Consider the following 22131-nt stretch of genomic DNA (forward strand, 5'->3'; position numbering starts at 1 on the left):
GGATCGTGATACATATGAAGCGTGTCCAAGAGATTGATTGAAGAGTCAAGAAGCGGTAAATATAGATATTCAACGTTCAACGACTATAAAAGTGAGAAAAGTTTGAGAATGATAAGTAATGGATAGTTTTAGGACTATCAATTGGTCAGTCCATCACCAAATGTTAAAATAATACCTGAGGATTAATTATCTTCGAAGAATTGTTATCACCAATTGCATGTGTTATGGAGAACCACCCAAACTTGTTAATTTGTAAATTCTACTATGTAGTTTGAATAATCATATAAATAGCAATAGAGATTATATATCATAAAAAATATGATAGAAGGTTAGGTATATCCGATACAACAACGCAATTGGTATTGTATGTGAAAAAGGATACGCAAAAGTCGTTTCTAGAATTGTCAAAATGGGTGTTAGCCCCTTGACAAGGTCCTCGGCAGATGTGAGTTGTGACAAGGATTTTCGTGATAGTCTTAGCTCACAACCTAAAATATTGAGGCAACATCAGGACATGCAGCTCGGCATGACGAACAATACGGGGTTGACAAATATACCTTGACGGAGGCAAGGCACATTTAACCTGGATGTGCGGGTTGGTATGACAATGGCAAGGCAAAACCATGTCAAGGCAGGGGTCAAGTCATGGCAAGACAAGCTATGACATTGGCGTGGATATATTTGATCAAGTTGGGGACGACTTGACATAGCAAGCAGTTGTGGCAACGGGCGTGTTCGAGTAAGTCATGGGCGACAAGCTGTAACCACAACATTGGGGCGGAGCAATGTCAAAGGTCAATGCTAGGCGCAATGCCAGCCTTGGGCATGCAGCAGCTGGCCAAAACACTCACATGTAGTGCATAAGCAGCGGTTACAAAATGTGCTAGACACATGGCAGTGCAGTTGAGCGGTTACAACTGCCTTATCCAGGTGTGGCTGATTATTTGGCTAAGTGTATGCACATTTTATAACATGTCTTTTTGATTGGATCATATTTTCCCATCAGTTGGGGCTTGTCAACTGCTTGTTTAGATGTTGCCGAGTGTAATTGGCAGGATGCACTATAAAAACGTGCATATGGCTTGTTCCAAAGGCAGAACTTAATTTTGTGGCTCTTTGATTATGCCAAAAACGTCTAAGTGTTATTCTTAAGGGTAGGAAATCATTTTGGGACAGGTAACTAGGGTGTTATTTGTTCTTAGCCATAGAGTTAGCTTTATTGTGTTCTTGTATTCACATATTAATACGTAATGGGAAGAAATTCCTGTAAATTCTTGTGTGCCTTTTACTTACTTTGCTGCCTAAATTATTCTATGTCCTAAACGTCCTTAAAATAATTCTAAGTGTTGGAAGGCTGAAGTCAAGTGTTGGGCTTGACTGCCGCACAGTGGTAAACCTCGGACAGATTTCGCACTGACATAAATTACCCATGTGATAACTGGTATCAGAGTGTGGCTGATTCGGGGCGAAGACACGATGTTCAGTGGTTGAATTTCGTGAAAGATTGCTGGTGGAAACGCAGAACTGAGGGAAAAAGTTGTTGCATTAGAGGTATGGAATTGGTGATGGTGAACAATTTATGACTATTGTGACTCATCTCTCCTATCTTGAGGTCGAGATGACATGCTGAGCCAGGAGTGCACAAATATGAAAACGAAAAATATGTTGCTGCATCGGGCTGTGGGCAATGATGATGCATGGTGTGGTGCAGATTGTACCAAGGTCAAAGTACCTGAGCCTAAAGAGTTTAATGGTGCAAGGAGTGCCAAGAAACTCGAAAATTTCCTATGGGATATGGAGCAGTATTTTCAGGTTGCCCATGTGCGAGATGAAGACAAAATCACCATTACAACTACGTATTTGGTGGACGATGCTAAGCTTTGGTGCAGGACGCACGTGGCAGATGATGTAAGTGCTGGTAGGCCTAAATTGACTCTTGGGAAGGGCTAAAGAAAGAGTTGAAAGATCAATTCTTTCCTAGCAATGCGGGCTGGATTGCTAGAGATCGTTTGAAAAAGTTAAGACAAGCTGGAACGATCAGGGATTATATAAGAAATTTCAGTTCTTTGATGTTGGATATAAGCAACATGTCTGAGGAAGACAAGCTGCACAATTTCTTGTATGGGTTACAGTCGTGGGCGCAGATGGAACTCCGAAGGCAGAATGTGAAACACCTTTCTAGTGCCATCGCTGTAGCGGATGCTTTGGGTGATTTCCGGTTGGGACAAGAAAGTTCTGATTTCTCTACTACTTTAAAGTCCCAAAATGGAAACAAGGCAAAAGAGTAAGAAAAATGAAAATGACAAGGGAAATGTTGTTGAGTGCAATGGCAATGGGAATGAATAAAAATGCACTAGACCTTCATCAAACAAGGGACAAAACAACAAGTTTGATGATTGTTTTATTTGCAAGGGACCACACATGGCGAGGCACTGCCCAAAACGTGAGCAACTTAGTACTTTGTTTGCTGATGAAAAGGGCGGAGTTAAACCAAGCAAGGAAGAGCACGAAATTGCATATCTGAGCCTATGGTGGTGCTAAAAAAAGCTGAAGATACTTCGTCAAGGATGACAAACTCTTCGGGTGGGGGTGGTTTGTTAGCCCCTTGACAAGGTCCCTCGGCAGGTGTGGGTTGTGACAAGGATTTTCATGATGGACTTGGCTCACAATCTAAAATATTGGGGCAACATCATGACGGGAAGCTCGACATGACGGACTATGCAGGGTTGACAAACACACCTTGACGGAGGCAAGGCACATTTCACATGGACATGTGGGTTGGCATGACAATGGCAAGGAAAAACCAAGGCAGGGGCCAGGGAGTGTCAAGATAAGCTATGACATTATTATGGGCAGATTTGATCAAGTTGGGGGTGACTTGACATGAGCGAGCAGCTGTGGCAACGGGCGTGTGTGGCTAAGTCATGGGAGACAAGATGTGACCATGACATTGGGGTAGAGCAGTGTCAAAGGTCAAGGCTGGGCGCAATGCTAGCCTTGGGCGCACAGCTGTTGGCCAAAACACGCACATGCAGTGCACAAGCAACGGTTACAAATTGTGCTGGGCACATGTCAGTGCAATTGAGAAGTTACAACTATTTTATCCAGGTGTGGCTGATTATTTGGGTAAATGTATGTATATTTTGTAACATGTCTTTTTGATTGACTCATATTTGCCCATTAATTGGGACTTGTCAACTGCTTGTTTAGATGCTGCAAAGTGTAATTGGGCAGGCTGCACTATAAAAATGTGCATAGGGCTTGTTCCAAAGGAAAAACTTAGTCTTGTGGCTCTTTGTTTATGTAAAAATCATTTAAGAGTTACTCCTAAGGGTAAAAAATCATTTTGGGGCAGGGAACTAGGTGTTCTTTGTTCTTGGCCATAGAGTTGGCTTTATTGTATTCTTGTATTCACATATTAATACGTAATGGGAAGAAATTCCTGTAAATTCTTGTGTGCCTTTTACTTACTTTGCTGCCTAAATTATTCTATGTCCTAAACGTCCTTAAAATAATTCTAAGTGTTGGAAGGCTGAAGTCAAGTGTTGGGCTTGACTGCCGCACAGTGGTAAACCTCGGGCAGATTTCGCACTGACATAAATCACCCATGTGACAACTGGTATCAGAGCGTGGCTGATTTGGGGTGAAGACACGACGTTCAGTGGTTGAATTTCGTGAAAAATGGCTGGTGGCAATGCAGAATTGGGGGGAAAAGTTGTTGCATTGGAGGCACGGAACTGTTGATGGTGAACAATTTCTGATTATTGTGACTCATCTCGTGTATCTTGAGGCCGAGATGAACATGCTAAGCCAAGAGTGCACAAATCTGAAAATGAAAAATATGTTGTTGTGTCGGGCTGTGGGCAATGATGATGCACAGTGTGGTGCAGATCGTACCAAGGTCAAAGTACCTGAGCCTAAAATGTTTAATGGTGCAAGGAGTGCCAAGAAACGCGAAAATTTCCTATGGGATATGGAGCAGTATTTTTAGGCTGCCCAAGTGCGAGATGAAGACAAAGTCACCATTATAACTACATATTTGGTGGACGATGCTAAGCTTTGGTGGAGGATACACGTGGTAGATGATGTAAGTGCTGGTAGGTCTAAATTGACTCTTGGGAAGGGCTGAAGAAAGAGTTGAAAGATCAATTCTTTCCTAGCAATACGGGTTGGATTGCTAGAGATCGTTTGAAAACATTAAAACAAACTAGAACGGTCAGGGATTATGCCAAAGATTTCAGTTCTTTGATGTTGGATCTAAGCAATATGTCTGAGTAAGACAAGCTGCACAATTTCTTGTATGAGTTGCAATCGTGGGCGCAGATGGAACTCCGAAGGCAGAATGTGAAAGACCTTCCTAGTGCCATCGTTGTTGCGGATGCTTTGGGTGATTTCCGGTTAGGACAAAAAAGTTCTGATTTCTCTACTACTTCAAAGTCCAAAAATGGGAACAAGGCAAAAGAGTGTAGGAAAAAGAGAAATGCTGTTGAGAGCAATATCAATGGGAACGAATAAAAATGCACTGCACCTTCGTCAAACTAGGGACAAAACAGCAAGTTTGATGATTGTTTTATTTGCAAGGGACCACACATGGCGAGGGACTGCCCAAAACGTGAGCAGCTTAATACTTTGTTTGCTGATGAAAAGGGAAAAGTTGAATCAAGCGAGGAAGAGCAGGAAACTACATATCTGGGGCCTATGGTGGTGCTGAAAAATACTGAAGATACTTCGTCGAGGACGACGAACACTTCAGGTGGGGGTGGTTTGTTAGCCCCTTGACAAGGTCCCTCGGCAGATGTGGGTTGTGACAAGGTTTTTCATGATGGACTTGGCTCATAACCTAAAATATTGGGGCAACATCATGACAGGAAGCTCGCTATGACAGACTATGCAGGGTTGACAAATACACCTTGACGGAGGCAAGGCGCATTTCACATGGACGTGTGGGTTGGCATGACAATGGCAAGGAAAAACCAAGGCAGGGGCCAGGGAGTGTCAAGATAAGCTATGACATTATTATGGGCAGATTTGATCAAGTTAGGGGTGACTTGACATGAGCGAGCAGCTGTGGCAACGGGAGTGTGCGGCTAAGTCATGGGCGACAAGATGTGACCATGACATTTGGGCAAAGCAGTGTCAAAGGGCAAGGCTGGGCGCAATACCAGCCTTGGGCGCACAACTGTTGGCCAAAACACGCACATGCAGTGCACAAGCAACAGTTACAAAGTGTGCTGGGCACATGGCTGTGCAATTGAGCAGTTACAACTACCTTATCCAGGTGTGGCTGATTATTTGGGTAAATGCATGTATATTTTGTAACATGTCTTTTTGATTGGCTCATATTTTCGCATCAATTGGGGCTTGGCAACTATTTGTTTAGATGCATCCAAGTGTAATTGGGCAGGCTGTACTATAAAAACGTGCATAGGGCTTGTTCCAAGGGCAAAACTTAGTCTTATGGCTCTTTGTTTATGCCAAAAATGTTTACGTGTTACTCCTAAGGGTAGGAAATCGTTTTGGGGCATGGAACTAGATGTTCTTTGTTCTTGGCCATAGAGTTGGCTTTGTTGTATTCTTGTATTCATATATTAGTACGAGTTGGGAAGAAATTCGTGTAAATTAGTGTATGTCTTTTACTTACATTGCTGCCTAAATTATTGTAAGTCGAAATTTAGCTACTTTTTCATGTAAAGATAAAATCTGAACAATAACACACTTAAAAATTCGAAAAAATTCTACCATAATATGCAAAAATTTGAATTTTTTACACATGAGATACCAACATAATATGCTGGAATTTTATAATGTACTGGAGTTCCAACATAAGATGCTGGAAGTTTATACGCAGAAGTTCCATAATCCATCATATTATGCTGAAACTTTTTGTGTTTCAGCAAAATAATAGCTATTTTTAATGACTTTGCAAATGTTTGCTAATTTTCAATCACCAACTCGAGAACCGGCTAGGTCGTGCTATTTTTACTTTTAAAAGGGCCTTAAGAATCCTATCCTAGGCCAATCATAAGTGGGATGCAACATGCAGGCAAAGAACGAGGCATTTTCATCGATACTCACTTTTGGGACCACCATTAAAGTTATACCCGCATTGCATAAAATTTTATAAAGTGTACCCGCTCAGATCTGAAGTAGTTCAATCTCTTCAATTCAACTTCAGAAATCAAATTTGAAATTCTTCTATCTTTCAAATGCAACTTCAGAAATTCAAATCTGAAGTAGTTCAATATCTTCAATGCAACTTCAGAAATCAAATCTGAAGTTCTTCTATCTTTCAAATGCAACCTCAGAAATTCGAATCTTAAGTAGTTCAAACTATTGACTACAACTTCAGATTTTGAATCTTAAGTTGTAAAACATAAATTTGTTTTTCTTATTTCAACAATGCAATGCACGATTCAATGCCCAAATCTACTCCAAATGAGCTCAAATTTGAAATATAACTTTTAAATATCATTAAGAACATATCTCAATCATCAAATTGTCAAAACAATAACAAATTTAACAAACTCATTTTACAACTAAGAAGAAGAAACTCTAACCATAAAGAAGAAGAAAACAACGGTAAAGAAGAAGAGAAAAGTGTATGTATCTGAAATTATTCAGAAATTAGGTATTAGTTAAATTTTTTTTATAAAGTGGATACAAATTCAATCGTAGTGCAAAATTGGGTGTCACATGAAAATTTAATGTTAAAAACTGCTAATCCCGCTAAACTGAATTAAAAACATTCAAGAAAAAGAAAAATTATAAGAATTCGTAAATCAAAGTTTATAAGTCAGTGAAAAATTAGTACAAAATTAAAAATTGATCTATTTGCAACGTTGGAACAATTACTTTTTATTTGAAATGGCAACAAACACACACAAGTTTGGGTGTTGGATGACAACTTATTAATTTTCTTTGACTGCAACTTTCACTCATTGAAAACGTATTCTATTGTCAACGTCTTTAGGCATATCGTAAACTATTGAATAATTTGGCTACTGATTTCTCTCTTTGTTCATTTTATAAGCCAACTGTTTTTGTCCAGCACATGGGAGATGACTGACAAAACATGTAGTCAGTACCTACTTTTGGACTTTGCGAAAGAAAAAGACTGCCTTTTTGGCAATATCAATGAGGGGTATCAAATAAACTAAAAAAAGAGAGGAAAAAGAAAAACAAACAGGTCATTTAATTAAGCAACATATCTCAAGCACAAAGTTCAATTATTTAAGGCTACTTAAATATTCTTTAGATATACTACTCCTACAACAATAATTATTAGATAAATAATTGAACACAATGATCTATTCGTAACTTAGAAGTGGAATTTGTTTAAATTAGTCTTTGCTTAGATAGCTTACAGAGTTTGTTGGTCACATGCAAATGATTAGAAACAGTTTCGGAAGTTATGCATTTGACATTTGAACAGTTTTTCACATTCATAAACGTGATTTTCCACCTCGCCCTCAGTCTCACATGTGATATGATTCCTTCACCATTTGTACAACTTTTTCTCTCTCATAGTAATATGCACTTAATTGTAAATGTTACATTATTAAAAAATCTTGTCAGAATTTTGAACTCTAATTATTAAAGCAAGATGTGCATAATCTATGTCATACCATGTGCATTTTATTCAATGGTACAACATGATAAGGAATTACTCTTAACATTATTATTGGTTAAGGTGCATGCTATTGTTATAAGCTACTATTATTATAAGCTTGGCTCGTGCTGCATATAACGCACTAACCGTAGAAGTGCTTTATACCTGAAATTTTTCCATTTTAAAACTTAATCACTCGAAACCTCCCGATTAACAGTAGACGAAATGTTTTATTAATCTCACCACAGTCGTTGATAGTATAAGCTGGGCTTGACTACTTGTGGCTTACCATCTCATCCAGCCAAAATAAATAAGACAACTAAAGAAATTGCACCTGGCATTATTATTATACAACTTGCAAAAGAAAAATATTGCAACTTTCATCACCTATATAAACTACTACTCACTCCCTCAGCCCACCAACAACAAACTCCCAAATATGGCATCTTTGCTACCAAGAAGTCTCGTTGGCAAATATAGTATTTTCCTTCTCCTTTGCATATCTCAAACTTCCTTCTCTTCTCCCCATCAACCTTTAGCAAGGCGCCTTTTGACAACCACCCCAAGAAACATAGTGAAACAATACCTTACTCCACACAACAAAGTAAGAGCAAAGCTTGGACTCTCACCCCTCAAATGGAGCAACAAACTTGCAAATTACGCAAACTGGTGGGGACACCAACGACAGGGGAACTGTGAGTTGGTGCATTCCCAAGGCGACTACGGCGAAAACCTCTTCTGGGGGAGCGGCAAGGATTGGAAGCCGCGCGATGCTGTCACCACGTGGGCGAGGGAAAGACCTTATTATGATTATAAGAGTAATTCTTGCAAGAAAAATGAGCAATGCTTGCATTATACACAGATTGTTTGGAAGCAAAGCACAAGAGTTGGTTGTGCAAAAGTTGTATGCAACACTGGGGATACTTTGATTAGTTGCAATTATGATCCTCATGGTAATGTGGAAGGAGAGAAACCCTTTTAACAAAGCAATTGAATCTCATATGTTCGATGTGTGCATACACTGACCTAGAAACTAATCTTTTAACAATGACGGATCCAAAATTTATATTGTGGGTTTTGAGTTGAGAGAGTATGTTTGAAATGTAAATTTGATTTTATCTGTAAAAACAGATTCTGCCGGACACACAAGCCCATTGTTAAATCTGCCATTGTGTTTTAGGCTAACCCTTTTGGGACCTTCCTTTTTGTTTGCAGAAAGATGAATATAATCTTATGTGTAAACTACTTTTTTTTTTTCTTCAAGAAAATGCATTGTACTGTTAGGACCTTTTTTTTTTCTTCTCGTTTAAAAGGCAACAACTCAAGGAAAGGATTGCTTAATGATTACATTGCTGTACTGTGAACTTCTAGTTCTGTCAAGAACCAAAATTTCAAAATGTGACGACGCCTATCACATTTACTAGGCAAGCCGATAATCACATAACAACTGAGCATTTGATTTAAAAAATAATTTAATAAGCTCAACAACGAAAAAACTCATAAATATATAATAAAACAACTGAAACTCTACTACAACCATCCCAAGAACTGGTGTCATCGAGTACATGAGCACTACGACATCTCAATGTAAAACAAACTCTAGTACAATTGTCTCAATAGTAGAACAGTACTGAATAAAATAAAAGGAATGAGAATCAAGGTATGCAGACGTCATAGCAGCTACCTTGTAGTCTCCAAGCAAGCACTGGGAATGATCTAGCAGTCACTGCGTCCAGATGTACCTGGATCTGCACACGAAGTGTAGAGTGTAGTATGCGTACAATCAACCCAATGTACTCAATAAGTAACATGACTAACCTTGGGCTGAAAGTAGTGACGAACTTAGAAAGATGCAGTCAGAACCAATATAATGACAACACGGATATCATAATGAGAATAACAGTAATAACTCAGAGACAACTTCCATATTTAGCTCGTTCACAATATAGAAATTTAGACATGCTTTCAAATTCACAATTAAAGACCAACACTGATAAGAACATATCAAGTATAGCTAGCATGAGGAATGGTACATCTTTATGCCTAAATGTCAAATATGCATGTCAAAAGTACAGTATCACAATGATATTTTCAGTTACTCACACTCTCAGAGTACTCAATCTGTCTACCTCAAATTTTCACTCATCACACATAATCACCAAGCACTGTACAGGTGTCTGGCATCGAAGCCCCTCACAAAAGCACGTGTATATAAATCACTGTGCCTGCGCTCACTTTTGGTATGTCAGACTCCGGAGGGGCGGATCCTTCCCAAGCATTAATATAAAGCCTATAAGGCTTGCTACGGTGTGCAACCAATCCCACAATAATAAATAAGCCAATAAGGCCTGGTGCGACGTGCATCCCGATCCACAATAACACTATCCACTCGGCTCTCAGTCCCAACTCAGTTATCAATCTCTCAAGTCTCAAGGGCTCACAATCCCATACTACTAAGCTCAACAATAAGAATATGTAATGTAACAGTAAATGATAATGGAGACTGAGATATGATATGCAAATAAAGGATCATGACTGAGCACATAATTGTAGTTAAAGCAGATACTCAAAACAATAGAAATAACTGAGCTAATAATTGTAGTTAAAGCAGATACGCAAAACAATAGAAAAAACCTCACTAGACCTCAACCGAATAAGCACATAGCCTAAGCACATTTTCTAACATGATTTACAGTTCAGTTACTCTAACAGGAAAGGATTTCACGGATAAAACAAGACTTGATAACAACAAAGTCCAAAAGAAACAACCGAATCATGATTACCACGGTGCATGCCCATACACTCGTCACTTAGCATGTGCGTCACCCCAACACAAACCATATAACACATTTCCCAGGGATTCATTCCCTCAGTTCTAAGTTTAGAAGTGTTACTTACCTCAAAACGTGCAAATTACAACTCCAACCAGCCCTTCCCACGCGTATCGTCCTCCAAATGACTCGAATCTAGTCACAAACAACTCAATATCAACAAATAATGCATAGGAAACAACTTCAATCAATAAAGTTTTGATCTTTATCAAAATAAAAAAGTCAACTCTGGGACCACGCCTCGAAACCTAACAAAATTCATAAAATCCGAATATCCATTCAATTACGAGTCCAACCATATTAAAATATCCAATTTCGACTTTAAATCGACCTTCAAACCTCCATTTTTCATTTTTGAAAAGTTTCCACCAAAATCCCCATTTTTTCACTTTAGTTCACTAAAGAAATGACAAAAACAAGGATGGGATTAAGATAAATGAACAAATCCAAGTCAAGAACACTTAACCCGATCCATAACGTGAAAATCCCCTCCAAAATCGCTCAAAACCGAGCCCTACAATTTAAAATGTGAAATAATACTCTAACCCTCGATTTAGTATTTTAAACATTCTGCTGCCTAGTGATTACACATCGCGATCGTGGAAAATCCTTCGTGATCTCGAAGAAAAAACATCACCAGTAACAAAAATCTTCTACGCGAATGCGCTCACAAGGCTGCGAATACGGTGACCAATTACCCAAACCTACACAATCGCGGACAGACTCACGCAATCACGATAAACAACTGACTGAAAATCCTAGGCCTCTCCTTCCTTCTTCGCGAACGCGTCCATACTCCCGCGTTCGCGTTTTACAAAAGCTCAGACCTTCGCGATCGCGTCCATAACCTCGAGAATTCATAGAACAAATGCCCAACTTCCAGAAAAGAATCTTCGCGATCGCACCCCTCTTCTCACGATCACGAAAGAGGAAACTAGAAGCCCAAATTTCAGCAATCCAAACAAGTCCAAAATGAGTTGTACATGATCTGAATCACACCCGAGGCCCCTGGGACCCCATCCAAACATACCAAAAGGTCTTAAAACACGATACAAACTTAGTCAAAGCCTCAAATAACATCAAACAATATCGAAATCATGAATCGCACCCCAATTCAAGCCTAATGAACTATTGAATTTCCAATGTCTAAAACTAATGCCGAAACATACCAAACCAACTCTGATTGACCTCAAAATTTTCACACAAGTCATAAATGACACAACGGACCTATTCCAACTCCCAAAACTAAAATTTGAGCCCGATATCTACAAAGTCAACCCTCGGTCAAACTTTTCAACTTTCCAATATTCGCCAATTCAAGCCAAAACAACCTACAGACCTCCAAATCAATATTCGGACATACTCCTAAGTCAAAAATTACCATAAGAAGCTATATATATATATATATATATACTAGATGAGGGATGCCCGTGCTATGCACATGCTTAAGATATATAACATAGCTACAAAGCCATTTTATTTTCTTTGAATCATTTTCTTACAATACGAACTACTAATCTCTTGACAAAGCCGTGAAAATAGAATGCTACTTGGATTCACTATTTCTCTGGACAAAGCTAGAGAAAAGTTAAGACACATTCTAATTTATGACAAATGTTTTTATTCCTGCATTCCAAAGATACTAATTATATGTTCTTATTTCTCAAAATTGTGTTCCAAAGATGCATAAAATTGCATAACCTTCTTTGAGAAATAGCAGAAATAATAAATTAAACAACAAATTACACTATTAAACTATCATAACAAAATCCCAACAGTAGAACTGATGAGTAACTCCCACAATCTGGTGGAACTGAGTCATAATCTCTACAAGAGTATTCTAATAGTCTAGAAATACAATACTGTTTGAACAGGAAGTTAACCGTAGAATATCTAAAAATAGAGAGTGACTTCGAGGCTTGCGAACGTCGGGCAGGTGTACCTTGAAGTCTCCGGAATGCCTAATCAATCACCGACGTCCAGTACGGGTAGAAGTACCTAAATCTGCACAAAAATATATATAAGTATAGTATGAGTACACTAAAACAGTACCTATTAAGTATCAAGCCTAACCTCGGTAGAGTAGTGATGAGGCTAGGTCAAGACACCTACTAGGATAAGAAAGCCAAACATGCTATAGCATAGTCTAATAATGGAAAGCGTGGAAGTAAATGACAGACAAGCAGTTCGATAATATAAGCTAACAATGGAAATTTAAGAAATAAAGGCAACAAGTAGTAAACACATGATGAAACAACGGATAGTCAAACACAAACAAATACAAGTGAGACAATGAAGAAAACAACAAGAACTGTCAACCAACAAGCCTCTTTTAGCATGGAATGTATAACAAGAATCACATCCGAGGTATCGCCTCATATTCACATTTCACAATTTCAACCACAATCTTTCCTTATATCACCGCGTGAGCCTCTCATTTATTTTTGAAAACATTTTCCCGAAAAATCACTACACACATTTTTGCCCCCTTATCTCACCGCATTGCTTCAAGTAATTCCCTTACTAGCAAAACACGTATCAAGCCCATATTATCTCACCGCATGCATATTAACCCCTATCCATATACCACCATATGCATATCAATATCACAACACAATAACAACTCACACCACAAGTGCCCATATGCCACAACTTGCCAAAATCAATAATACCAATGTTTCCACAACAAATAGCCCATGGCTCAATCACAATGTGTACAATGGTCTCAATAACAACAAGACGACTGAAGGATAATCAAGAAGGAAAGATACCTCAACAATTAACAACTTAACCTCAATGTGATAACGACTTTTACAACATCAACATCAATAACTCAACAAGAAGATATTCCGTAAAATGACAACTTCAAGTAAGGGTAATTCAATAATTAAAGGGGGTAACAAAACAATAAGGGAGATAGCAACTTTAACTAAGGCATATAAGAGCAACTACAACAATAAATGATAGAACAAGTGCTAATAATGTCAATTAGAGCATGTAAGATTAAATTTAACGATGAAAGATGTAATCTGTTATAACAAGTTCAAATAAGTACATGGAAGAAGTCTAAAAGTCTAAACCGATCAATACCACATATAGCATTGTACACACTCGTCACCTATCTACACATCTTCCACATAATACAATTAACACAAACATCCCAAATCCTAATAGGTAGTTCCCTCACACAAAGTTAGGCAAGATACTTACATCAACTAGGCCAAATCAACCCTCAAATATAATTTCCCCCTAAAATTCACCTCAACAAGGCTCAAATTTAACAAAAAATGACTTATTATTATCAAAAAATGCAAGAGATACCAATTACTATAGATAAATCTTTGATCTTTACACAATTTCCAAAAAAGTCAACTCCGATCCCGCCCCGATCAATACCCAGGTCCAAAGGTAGATTCCGACTACCCATAACCCCACGAGTCCATATATGTATTTTATTTTCAAATCCGAGTCCAAATTCACTCTCAAAACCCAAATCTTCATTTATTAAAACTCACAAAAATCCCAAAATTTCCTCTTAAATTCTCATTAATTTGATGTTAAATCTAAGATATAATCACGAAATATAGTTGAAAATTGATTATAATCACTTACCCAATATTTGTAGATGAAATTTCCCTCTCCAAATCGCCTCCTACCGAGTCTAGGGTTCTAAGATATAAAAAATAAGACCTAAATCTCGACTTTTCTAACTTTCGTTCAGTTGCAGATGTTGCAATTGTGACACTGGGTTCGTAATTGCAAAGTAATTATCGTAAATGCGGCCACTGACAGCTTATGAGGAAGTCGCAAATGCGACATTGGCTTCGCATTTGCGAAGCCTGCCCTCTTCTCAAATGCGACACTTTTGTCGTAAATGCGAGCCTACCCTATTCCTGAAATTCTTCGCAATTGCAATCCAGGAATCACAATTGCGACACATGAGATGCTCTTCTAGGATGCAATAGCGAGGCTAGTGCTAGCAATTGCGATAGCAGAGCAACAACACACTAGAAAATCCTATTTAAGTCATTACCTTTCCGAAACACTTCTGAAACTCATCCAAACCTTAGAGACTCCAAACCAAATATCCACACAAGTCTAAATACATCATACGAACGCACTCATGTGATCAAAACACATATATAACATCTAAAACTATGAATCAGACACCAAAACGCATGAATTTCAAAGAAAAGTTCAAGAACCTCTAGAATTGCAACCAGGTGTCTGAATCCTACCAAATCAACTCCAAATGACACCAAATTTTGCAGACAAGTTCTAAATAGCATAACAGACCAATTCTAGGTTCCAAAACCAAATTCTGAACTCGATAGCCAAAAGTCAACCTACAGTCAAACTTGAGAATTTTTCTAAACCTCAAATTACCAACTTTCGGCAAAATAACACAAATCAACCTACGGGCCTTCGAATCGGATTTGGGCTATACACTCATGTCCAATATAATGATCCTAACCTATCGGAGTCATCAAAATATCGTTCTGGGATCGTTTTCATAAAAGTTAAATATTGGTCAACATAATTAACTTAGGCTTCTAAGCCAAGAAATAAAGGGTCCAAATTAACCCAAAACCTTCTCAGAACAAAACTAACCAACCCCGTAAGTCATAAAATCATAAATATACATGTGTGAAGTATCAAAATGGGAAACATGGCATGCATACACAAAAGAACCGATCGAGTCATTTACAGGTACTTTGGCCGATAAGGCCATAACTCAGGATAATTTGTGGAACAAAATATACAACCGAGTGGAGATTAGATCCAACTGAACATCTGTATAAATATAGGCCGGCAAAGTTGTCATTACTACTTCAACTGAGAAACCAAAAGAACATACATACATGGCCAACATATTGCACTGGCTGACAGAATATGTCTACAGGCCTCTATTGATAGATGTACTGTGGTCGAAACAGGGCACGCCGTCCACTATGTATATATATATATATATATATATATATATATATATATATATATACACACACATAATATGTACTCAAAATTATAGACCTGACAACTCCAAATGACGTGGAGCTTACAGATCAAGCTGAACTTGGACAACACATACTAATGAGGTCTACCCGTCTATTTATCTGAACATGCAGGCATGAAATGCAGCATCCCCGGCAAAAGGGACGTCAAAACAAAATAATATTCTGAGTATGTAAGGCAATAGAATAACTGAAAGCTAAAACTAAACTAATAATATAATAACTAAAAGTAACTGTAGTTAAAGATGATCTGAAGATATGCTTACTTGCTGATAGTGACTCAACTCTTTCAATGTAGTAAGTAAAATAGTTGTCCAACCCTATAAGGCTCGGTACGTGTAACTGATCGGTCGTAGTAGGCTCGCTCATATGCGCTCGGCCATACTAGGCTTGGTGTCTCGATCATTCTGGGCTTGTTCATAGGTGCTCGACCAGAGTATGCTCGATATATAACTTACCATCTGATTAGAGTTTTCCCAATAGGGGCCTGCCCACTGATTATAGCTCGATGGTGGTAAAAATACAGTAATACTGTATTTATATAGATCCTATGCTCTCTTGGCTGAAAGAAAATAATACTTAAGTGAATATAAAGTCCCGATAAGGGAGAATACTATAACTTATGAGACTAGGATAATGTACATAAATTTAGGAGTACGAACTTATCTTTATGTCTCGTTATCAAACGCATTTAGTTACGGGGATCATGCCAAAATGAAGGAAAGGTTTATACTTAACATACCTTAGCCCCGTTGAGTCCTTAATATCTTCCAAGAAACTATTTAAACAACTCAACTCAATCTACCATAGCATAAGGAGATTCAAAATTAGTGCTAAGTAAAGGGTAAGTCCGTAACTTAAGCTAGTAGCTCGTTTACGTAAATTCGGGCAGCATATCCCCTGTAACAAGGGCCTCCTCCAATACCGTATTCTAATAACAGCAACCAGAGCAATCTAGCAACATATAAGTATCAATAACAAGATACAGTATAACAACAACAAGTTACAACTACTTCACGACGAACGATAAGCTCAGATTGGAATACGGATACCCCATATCACCCCTTATAGACTTCTTATGTTAACTTAACAGAATTCTTAACATGATTATGAAGTCATTCATCAATAATTCCAGCCTTATACGATATATTTATAACAAAGAAAGCAGTCTACAACCCCAATTATCCGCAATTAGCAACTTTATTCACTAGTTCATGTGTAGTCCATCCATTTAACTTAATCAACATCAAGTTAACCTTAAGCACATTCAAGAACACAATATACTTACCTCCTAAAGTAGCTTCAAGTAGAAATTCAAGCTATACATAGCTTATAACAACCCTCAATGGATATATAATGCCATAGAAGTGCTAAATTTCACTTAAGCTAATCTTCACTTCCAATCTCAACTTTCATATGTTTCTTTCATCAATTTGATTGATAAATATATAGACATGCATAACAACAGAAAACATATCATAATCAAGTTATTTTCCTTATTTTCCATCCATAAAAACATAAAATATATATATATATATATATATATATATATATATATATATATATATATATATATATATATATATATAATCCAAAAAGTATTTTTCTTTACTTCCAAGTGCTATTTTCTAATCTTTCACTCCAACACCACAACCAACATATAATTAACCTTAAACATAACCAAAAAGATGTTAAACATACCTTATGTAGTAGATAAAATTTGAACCCTAATCTTAACTTAGCTCACCATCATCCTTATTCTCATCACAACACCATAGAGGGGTTATTCTTTACCTTTGGCTAACTTTGATGTTAGGTTATGATGTATTTTTTTGGATCCTCGGGAGAAATATTTGAGAGGTTTTGGAGAGTGTGAGGATGGAATTTGGTCAAAAAATGAGCGAATCTTATCCCAAAAACGAGATAAAAATAGGTGAAGGTGGCCCACCGATGCGAAAATGCGAATATCTCTCTACCCCGAAAATGTATTGACAAGCAGTTTAATGCTTTGGTAACTACAATTGTAGAGCTTAAATTTTGTATGTGAATCACCCTATAACTCCAATTATATTGAGAGAAAAGCTCAGTGACATTAGACCTAAAGTTCAGTAAGATTATGAACGTATCTTGCGACAAGTTTTGTCGACTTTTATTTTACAACTTGTTTGACTTTCTAACCTTAATGCACGACTATCATAAGACTAAAATAACTTATAACATAACCTTTGTATCATGTTAAGAACCCTAGTCTCACCCCAAAAGTACGGGTTATAGTATCTTTGATTTGTTTAGCCTCCAACCCTCACGATACTTTCGTAACACATGTGTTAACTCATCCTTATCTTTGTAAGGGTCCTTGAAATATCCAGATTATATTGATTCACTTAAGAAATATTCTAACATAAACGGGTGTAACAATATAGTACAACTAAAGGCCTTTTTTTAAAAACACATCCACTAGGCACAATATTGGGATTATTTTTATGTTGTTCTTGAGCTTGTGTAGTATCAACCCTAACTTCTAAATCTTCCCCCAAAGGACCAGCTATCATTTTTTCAGAACTTTCAGCCTTCGATTTCTCACTTTCATCTTCATCAAAATAATCAACAAGTCCTAATTTCGGTTTAGGGACAAAGGATTCCGGGATTTAGGTTTTTGCACAAGACTAGAATTTTTGAAGAAATCAATTTGGGGCTCAATGGATAAAGAATCACAAACAAATTTGGTATCCTTGGATTCAACAAACAAAAATTGGGAAAGATTTTCTAGTTGAGGACCGGGTTCTTAGACAAAGAAGGAAATAACTTAATTTTGAAGTTTAAAAGCAACCCTTCTAATTTGTCTAGAGTTGAGGAGCCTGACATGGAAAGACTTACCAACTTGAGACTCGTTACCCCTTTCATGCAAACTGTTGGAAGCCATAATTACCTTTTAAGACTTGGATAAGATCAATAATAGGTGTAGGAGCCTAGTTCAACGATATGACAATTTTACAAGTTAATGCAACTGTTTACCCCAAAATTGGATAAAAATTAAATTTGTACGCGGTTTTAAGGATACATGGTTTGATTAGACACAAATAATTAAGAATATTATATAAATGAATTAAAGAAAAAATAAGCGATCAAACCAATTGTGATGTTATGGCCAAGCCTAAACTTAGATTGAGCAGTGACCTCGTCCTCGATTGGACCCTCGGTTTGAGCACATTCATGAATGAAGAACAAGATAAGTGAACAAGAACTTTAACAGTGACTAAAAGGCAGAAAATAAACTTGTATTGCTTTGATTCACGTGTTACAGTGTGTATTACAAAAGAAAATCTTCCCTTTTATATAGTAGGAGAGTTTCATCTTTAGTATAAGTCTAAAAAGGTAAAAATCTTCCTTTCCCTGTAATTACTGATCCATAATCGATGTCGAGCGAGATCCACGCAGTGATCTCTGGTTGGGTGCGAATATCACATCCCTCTATTTGTCATGTGTAACCGTTTATTGTGTTTCCTGAGGTCTTAGAACTCATTCTTGGTCCGGGGCATGTCACTTTACCATACCCGATGACGAGCACATCGTCCACTCTTCCTGGATCTCAATACGAAGGATCCCTAACCTCGATTTCAATCTCGTGCATCCGTTCCCTTCCTCTATTTTCTCATCGGGAAATCGGGGTAGACCTTAACCCTAAGTTTATCCGTACATAGATAGTCCCCTTGTTTTCCGCAGAATCGGTTTACTGAAACGATGGAAAGCGATAGATGAACCCCGGTTCCTTTCTCCGTACATTACAACCGAGATGACGAGTTAATCGAAACTTCCCATCAGTCATATCGTTCTGACTTCAGACACGTGTCAGTCACCGATTGACTGTTCTCCAATGCGAAACGTCGCACATTGATTGTTATTCTTCTACAAAAGCTCTGACCTTTTTCACTTCTTCCACTTTTCGATTCTAGAATTTACCCTCGAACTCTCTAATTGCTTTTAACTCCTCTAAATCTTCATACATTGTTCCTTAAACCATATCTTCATACCATCTTCAAATCTTCATATTTTGCTTCAAAACTTTATATTTTTCTTCAAACCTTCATACTTCCCAGATTACGATGGCAAAAACCTCTAAGTTAGTGCCTCAACAGACTGCTCCTTCATCTTTCCACCCGGCCACAGATGCCGAGGTGGCCGTTCCTGAGGTGGCTCAGGAGTCCCTATGAAGAGCTTCGTACCTGGGGGCTGCTCTACCAAGAAAGTCTTCCACATCGAGAAGGACTCTAGTCAACAAGATCGAGGTAAGGGAGCATGGAGATACATATGCTCCATTACTGAGGAAACACTACCCATAGTCCGAGCGAACTGTAACTATGAGGGTAAGGATGTGGTCTTCCCGGGCCCAATGATGACATCACTACTCACGTGGAGGGGTACTTAAGTGCTTACAGTTACCCCTTCATGCTCAACCCGGTGGACCCTATAGTCCTTGCTTTCTGCAAAAGGTACGAGGTGTGCCTTTGGGAAAATCCACTCGTTCTTTTGGAGGATCGTGTTCCTCTTACGTCATTTTGTGAACAATACTAAAGCTCCTCAGTTCACCCTCGACCACCTACTTCACCTATATAGTCCCCGAATCTTCCGAGGGGGGCTGATCAAACTCGTTCGTCGAGCAAGCAAGGATCCGTTCTCGAGCATAGACAAGGATCAAGATCGAGGATGGCGGGGGATGTTTGTTCTGGTTAAAATCGAAGACCTCATACCTTTCGAGTTTTTGCCGTTCCCCGAGAAGTGGAACGCATCACGTAAGTACTTTCCTTCTCTAGTATTTGTCATTTCTTTTTATTTTTTCTCTCATTGCCTATGTTTGTCGCCGTGCAGCTGGACCATGTTCCTAATGTAGTTCCCCGCTTCAAGGAGTGGATTGAGGGGATCTTCAAATAGATGCCATATATTTAGCGCGTATGGCGTAAACTATTGAAGGGCAAATGAGAGGCCCGTTGCCATGGTGAGGTACTTTTCCAAATAGTTACTTTTGTACTTTTAGCTTACGCATTGCTAAGTCTCAGTTTTTCTTATAGGTTTGCCCAAGATCACCGAACTCAGGCCGTTGGATAAGGAAGAGGATCCGTCCTCGCTTGCCAAACCCTCCGCTTCAGAACAACCCGGGGATGCCGCAAAGGAGGAGAAGAAGAAGACGAAGAAGAAGAAGAAGAAGAAGAAGAAGAAGAAGAAGAAGAAGAAGAAGAAGAAGAAAAGAAAGTCCTCGGGTTCCCAGATGCCAAGGTGAAAAAGAGGAAAGTTACCAGAACCTCTTTCGATTATTCTCCTAACTACGTCTAAACAATAATTCAACTGGCCTCTTTCGATTACTAAGAAGAATCACTGCATTCAACCAACAAGATAATGCAAAAACATCACAAGTTACGCCTCTCTAAATTACATAAATATGTGAATATATATGCAACAATTAAAATACCCAAAATAATTCAATACATAAAAACTACAGTTATTATCCACAAACAATTCTCAAAACATCAAATCGATCAATCCCTAAAGAAGAATTACTCCATAGATATGGAGAAATTCATCGCAAATAAGTTTAAGTTAAAGAAAAATATAAACAATCCAAACCCTTGTCTTACGTGAGGATTGAAAGATGAAATTCTTGTGCTCTTGTTTCTCCCACTTATCCTTAGCCTCCTTAGGTCTCAAGTATGTCAAAAGTCCTCAAAATACCATTTTTTCATGTATATATACCAAGTAGGGTCGGGCCCAAACAAACACACCTTCTCCTTCAAGAAATAGGACTTTTCCCGGACAAGACGTGCACGACCGCGCATCTGGGAGGGTTCTCACGCATTAGGCTGAGCACTTTGCATAGTGTTCTGCCTCACATGCACGCCCAGTGTGCGGTCACGCACCTAGATAATGTCCAGCTCGATTTTTTGTTTCTCTTTTTGAATGCACTAGTGTCCGTTGATCCCCGAACTCGATTCCAACTTAATCCTTGGGCTTTTACTCAGACTTCATAGCTCCAAAATAGCATGAATTCATCCCATAACATCTACATAGCTCGGAATCACTCCTACAAGGCATAAAACACATAATTAGTACAAAATACTAGTGATTAAAGCTCGAACTCAATTAAAGTTTAGAAAATTAGAGTGCGATATGCAACTAAAATACGTAATTATAGCCTACCATTACGTGTGGATTGTGATATTGAGCACGTGATCACGCCGCACGGAATGTGATATTAAGCATGTGACCATGCCATAGGGATTGTGATATTGAGCATGTGACAACGTCGAGCGGGTTGTGATATTCAGCACGTGACCACGCCATGTGGATAAGAGATATTGATATTTATGGCACGTGATTATGCCGTACAACGTATGGATATGGATCCATCCTCCTTGGGTCACCCTCTCATGCGCCTTCTTGATGGTGTACATACGGTTTAAGGACAAGTTAATCAGTGGTTTAGTTTGGTTATGGAAATTCTGAGAAAAAGCTGGTCAGTGTTTGATTTGGTTATTGTATTTCATCTTTACTTGCAATTTCCTTGGTTGTTTACCCGATTTATTTGCATATCTTCTTTATATGTTGGATTGTTGACTGAGCAGTATATGTTAAGTAATTATGTTTACCAAGGTGGTTCTTTCTTTGATTCATGACTTGATCATATTAT

The 22131-nt window shown here is 38.2% G+C and overlaps 1 protein-coding gene across 1 annotated transcript; it reads left to right on the forward strand.

The window, feature by feature from the left end:
* Window positions 1-8048: 8048 nt before the first annotated feature.
* LOC107768705 (pathogenesis-related protein PRB1-3-like) lies at window positions 8049-8591 on the forward strand. The gene has a single exon (XM_016587847.2). It carries the CDS (start codon window positions 8049-8051, stop codon window positions 8589-8591), a length of 543 nt encoding a protein of 180 aa, XP_016443333.1.
* Window positions 8592-22131: the final 13540 nt, after the last annotated feature.

This window comes from Nicotiana tabacum, chromosome 23 (genome assembly GCF_000715075.1).
Source record: "Nicotiana tabacum cultivar K326 chromosome 23, ASM71507v2, whole genome shotgun sequence".
Lineage (NCBI taxonomy): Eukaryota > Viridiplantae > Streptophyta > Magnoliopsida > Solanales > Solanaceae > Nicotiana > Nicotiana tabacum.

Coding starts and splice junctions, on each gene's coding strand:
- LOC107768705 (XM_016587847.2), top strand. CDS start 8,049: ATGGCATCTTTGCTACCAAGAAGTCTCGTTGGCAAATATAGTATTTTC.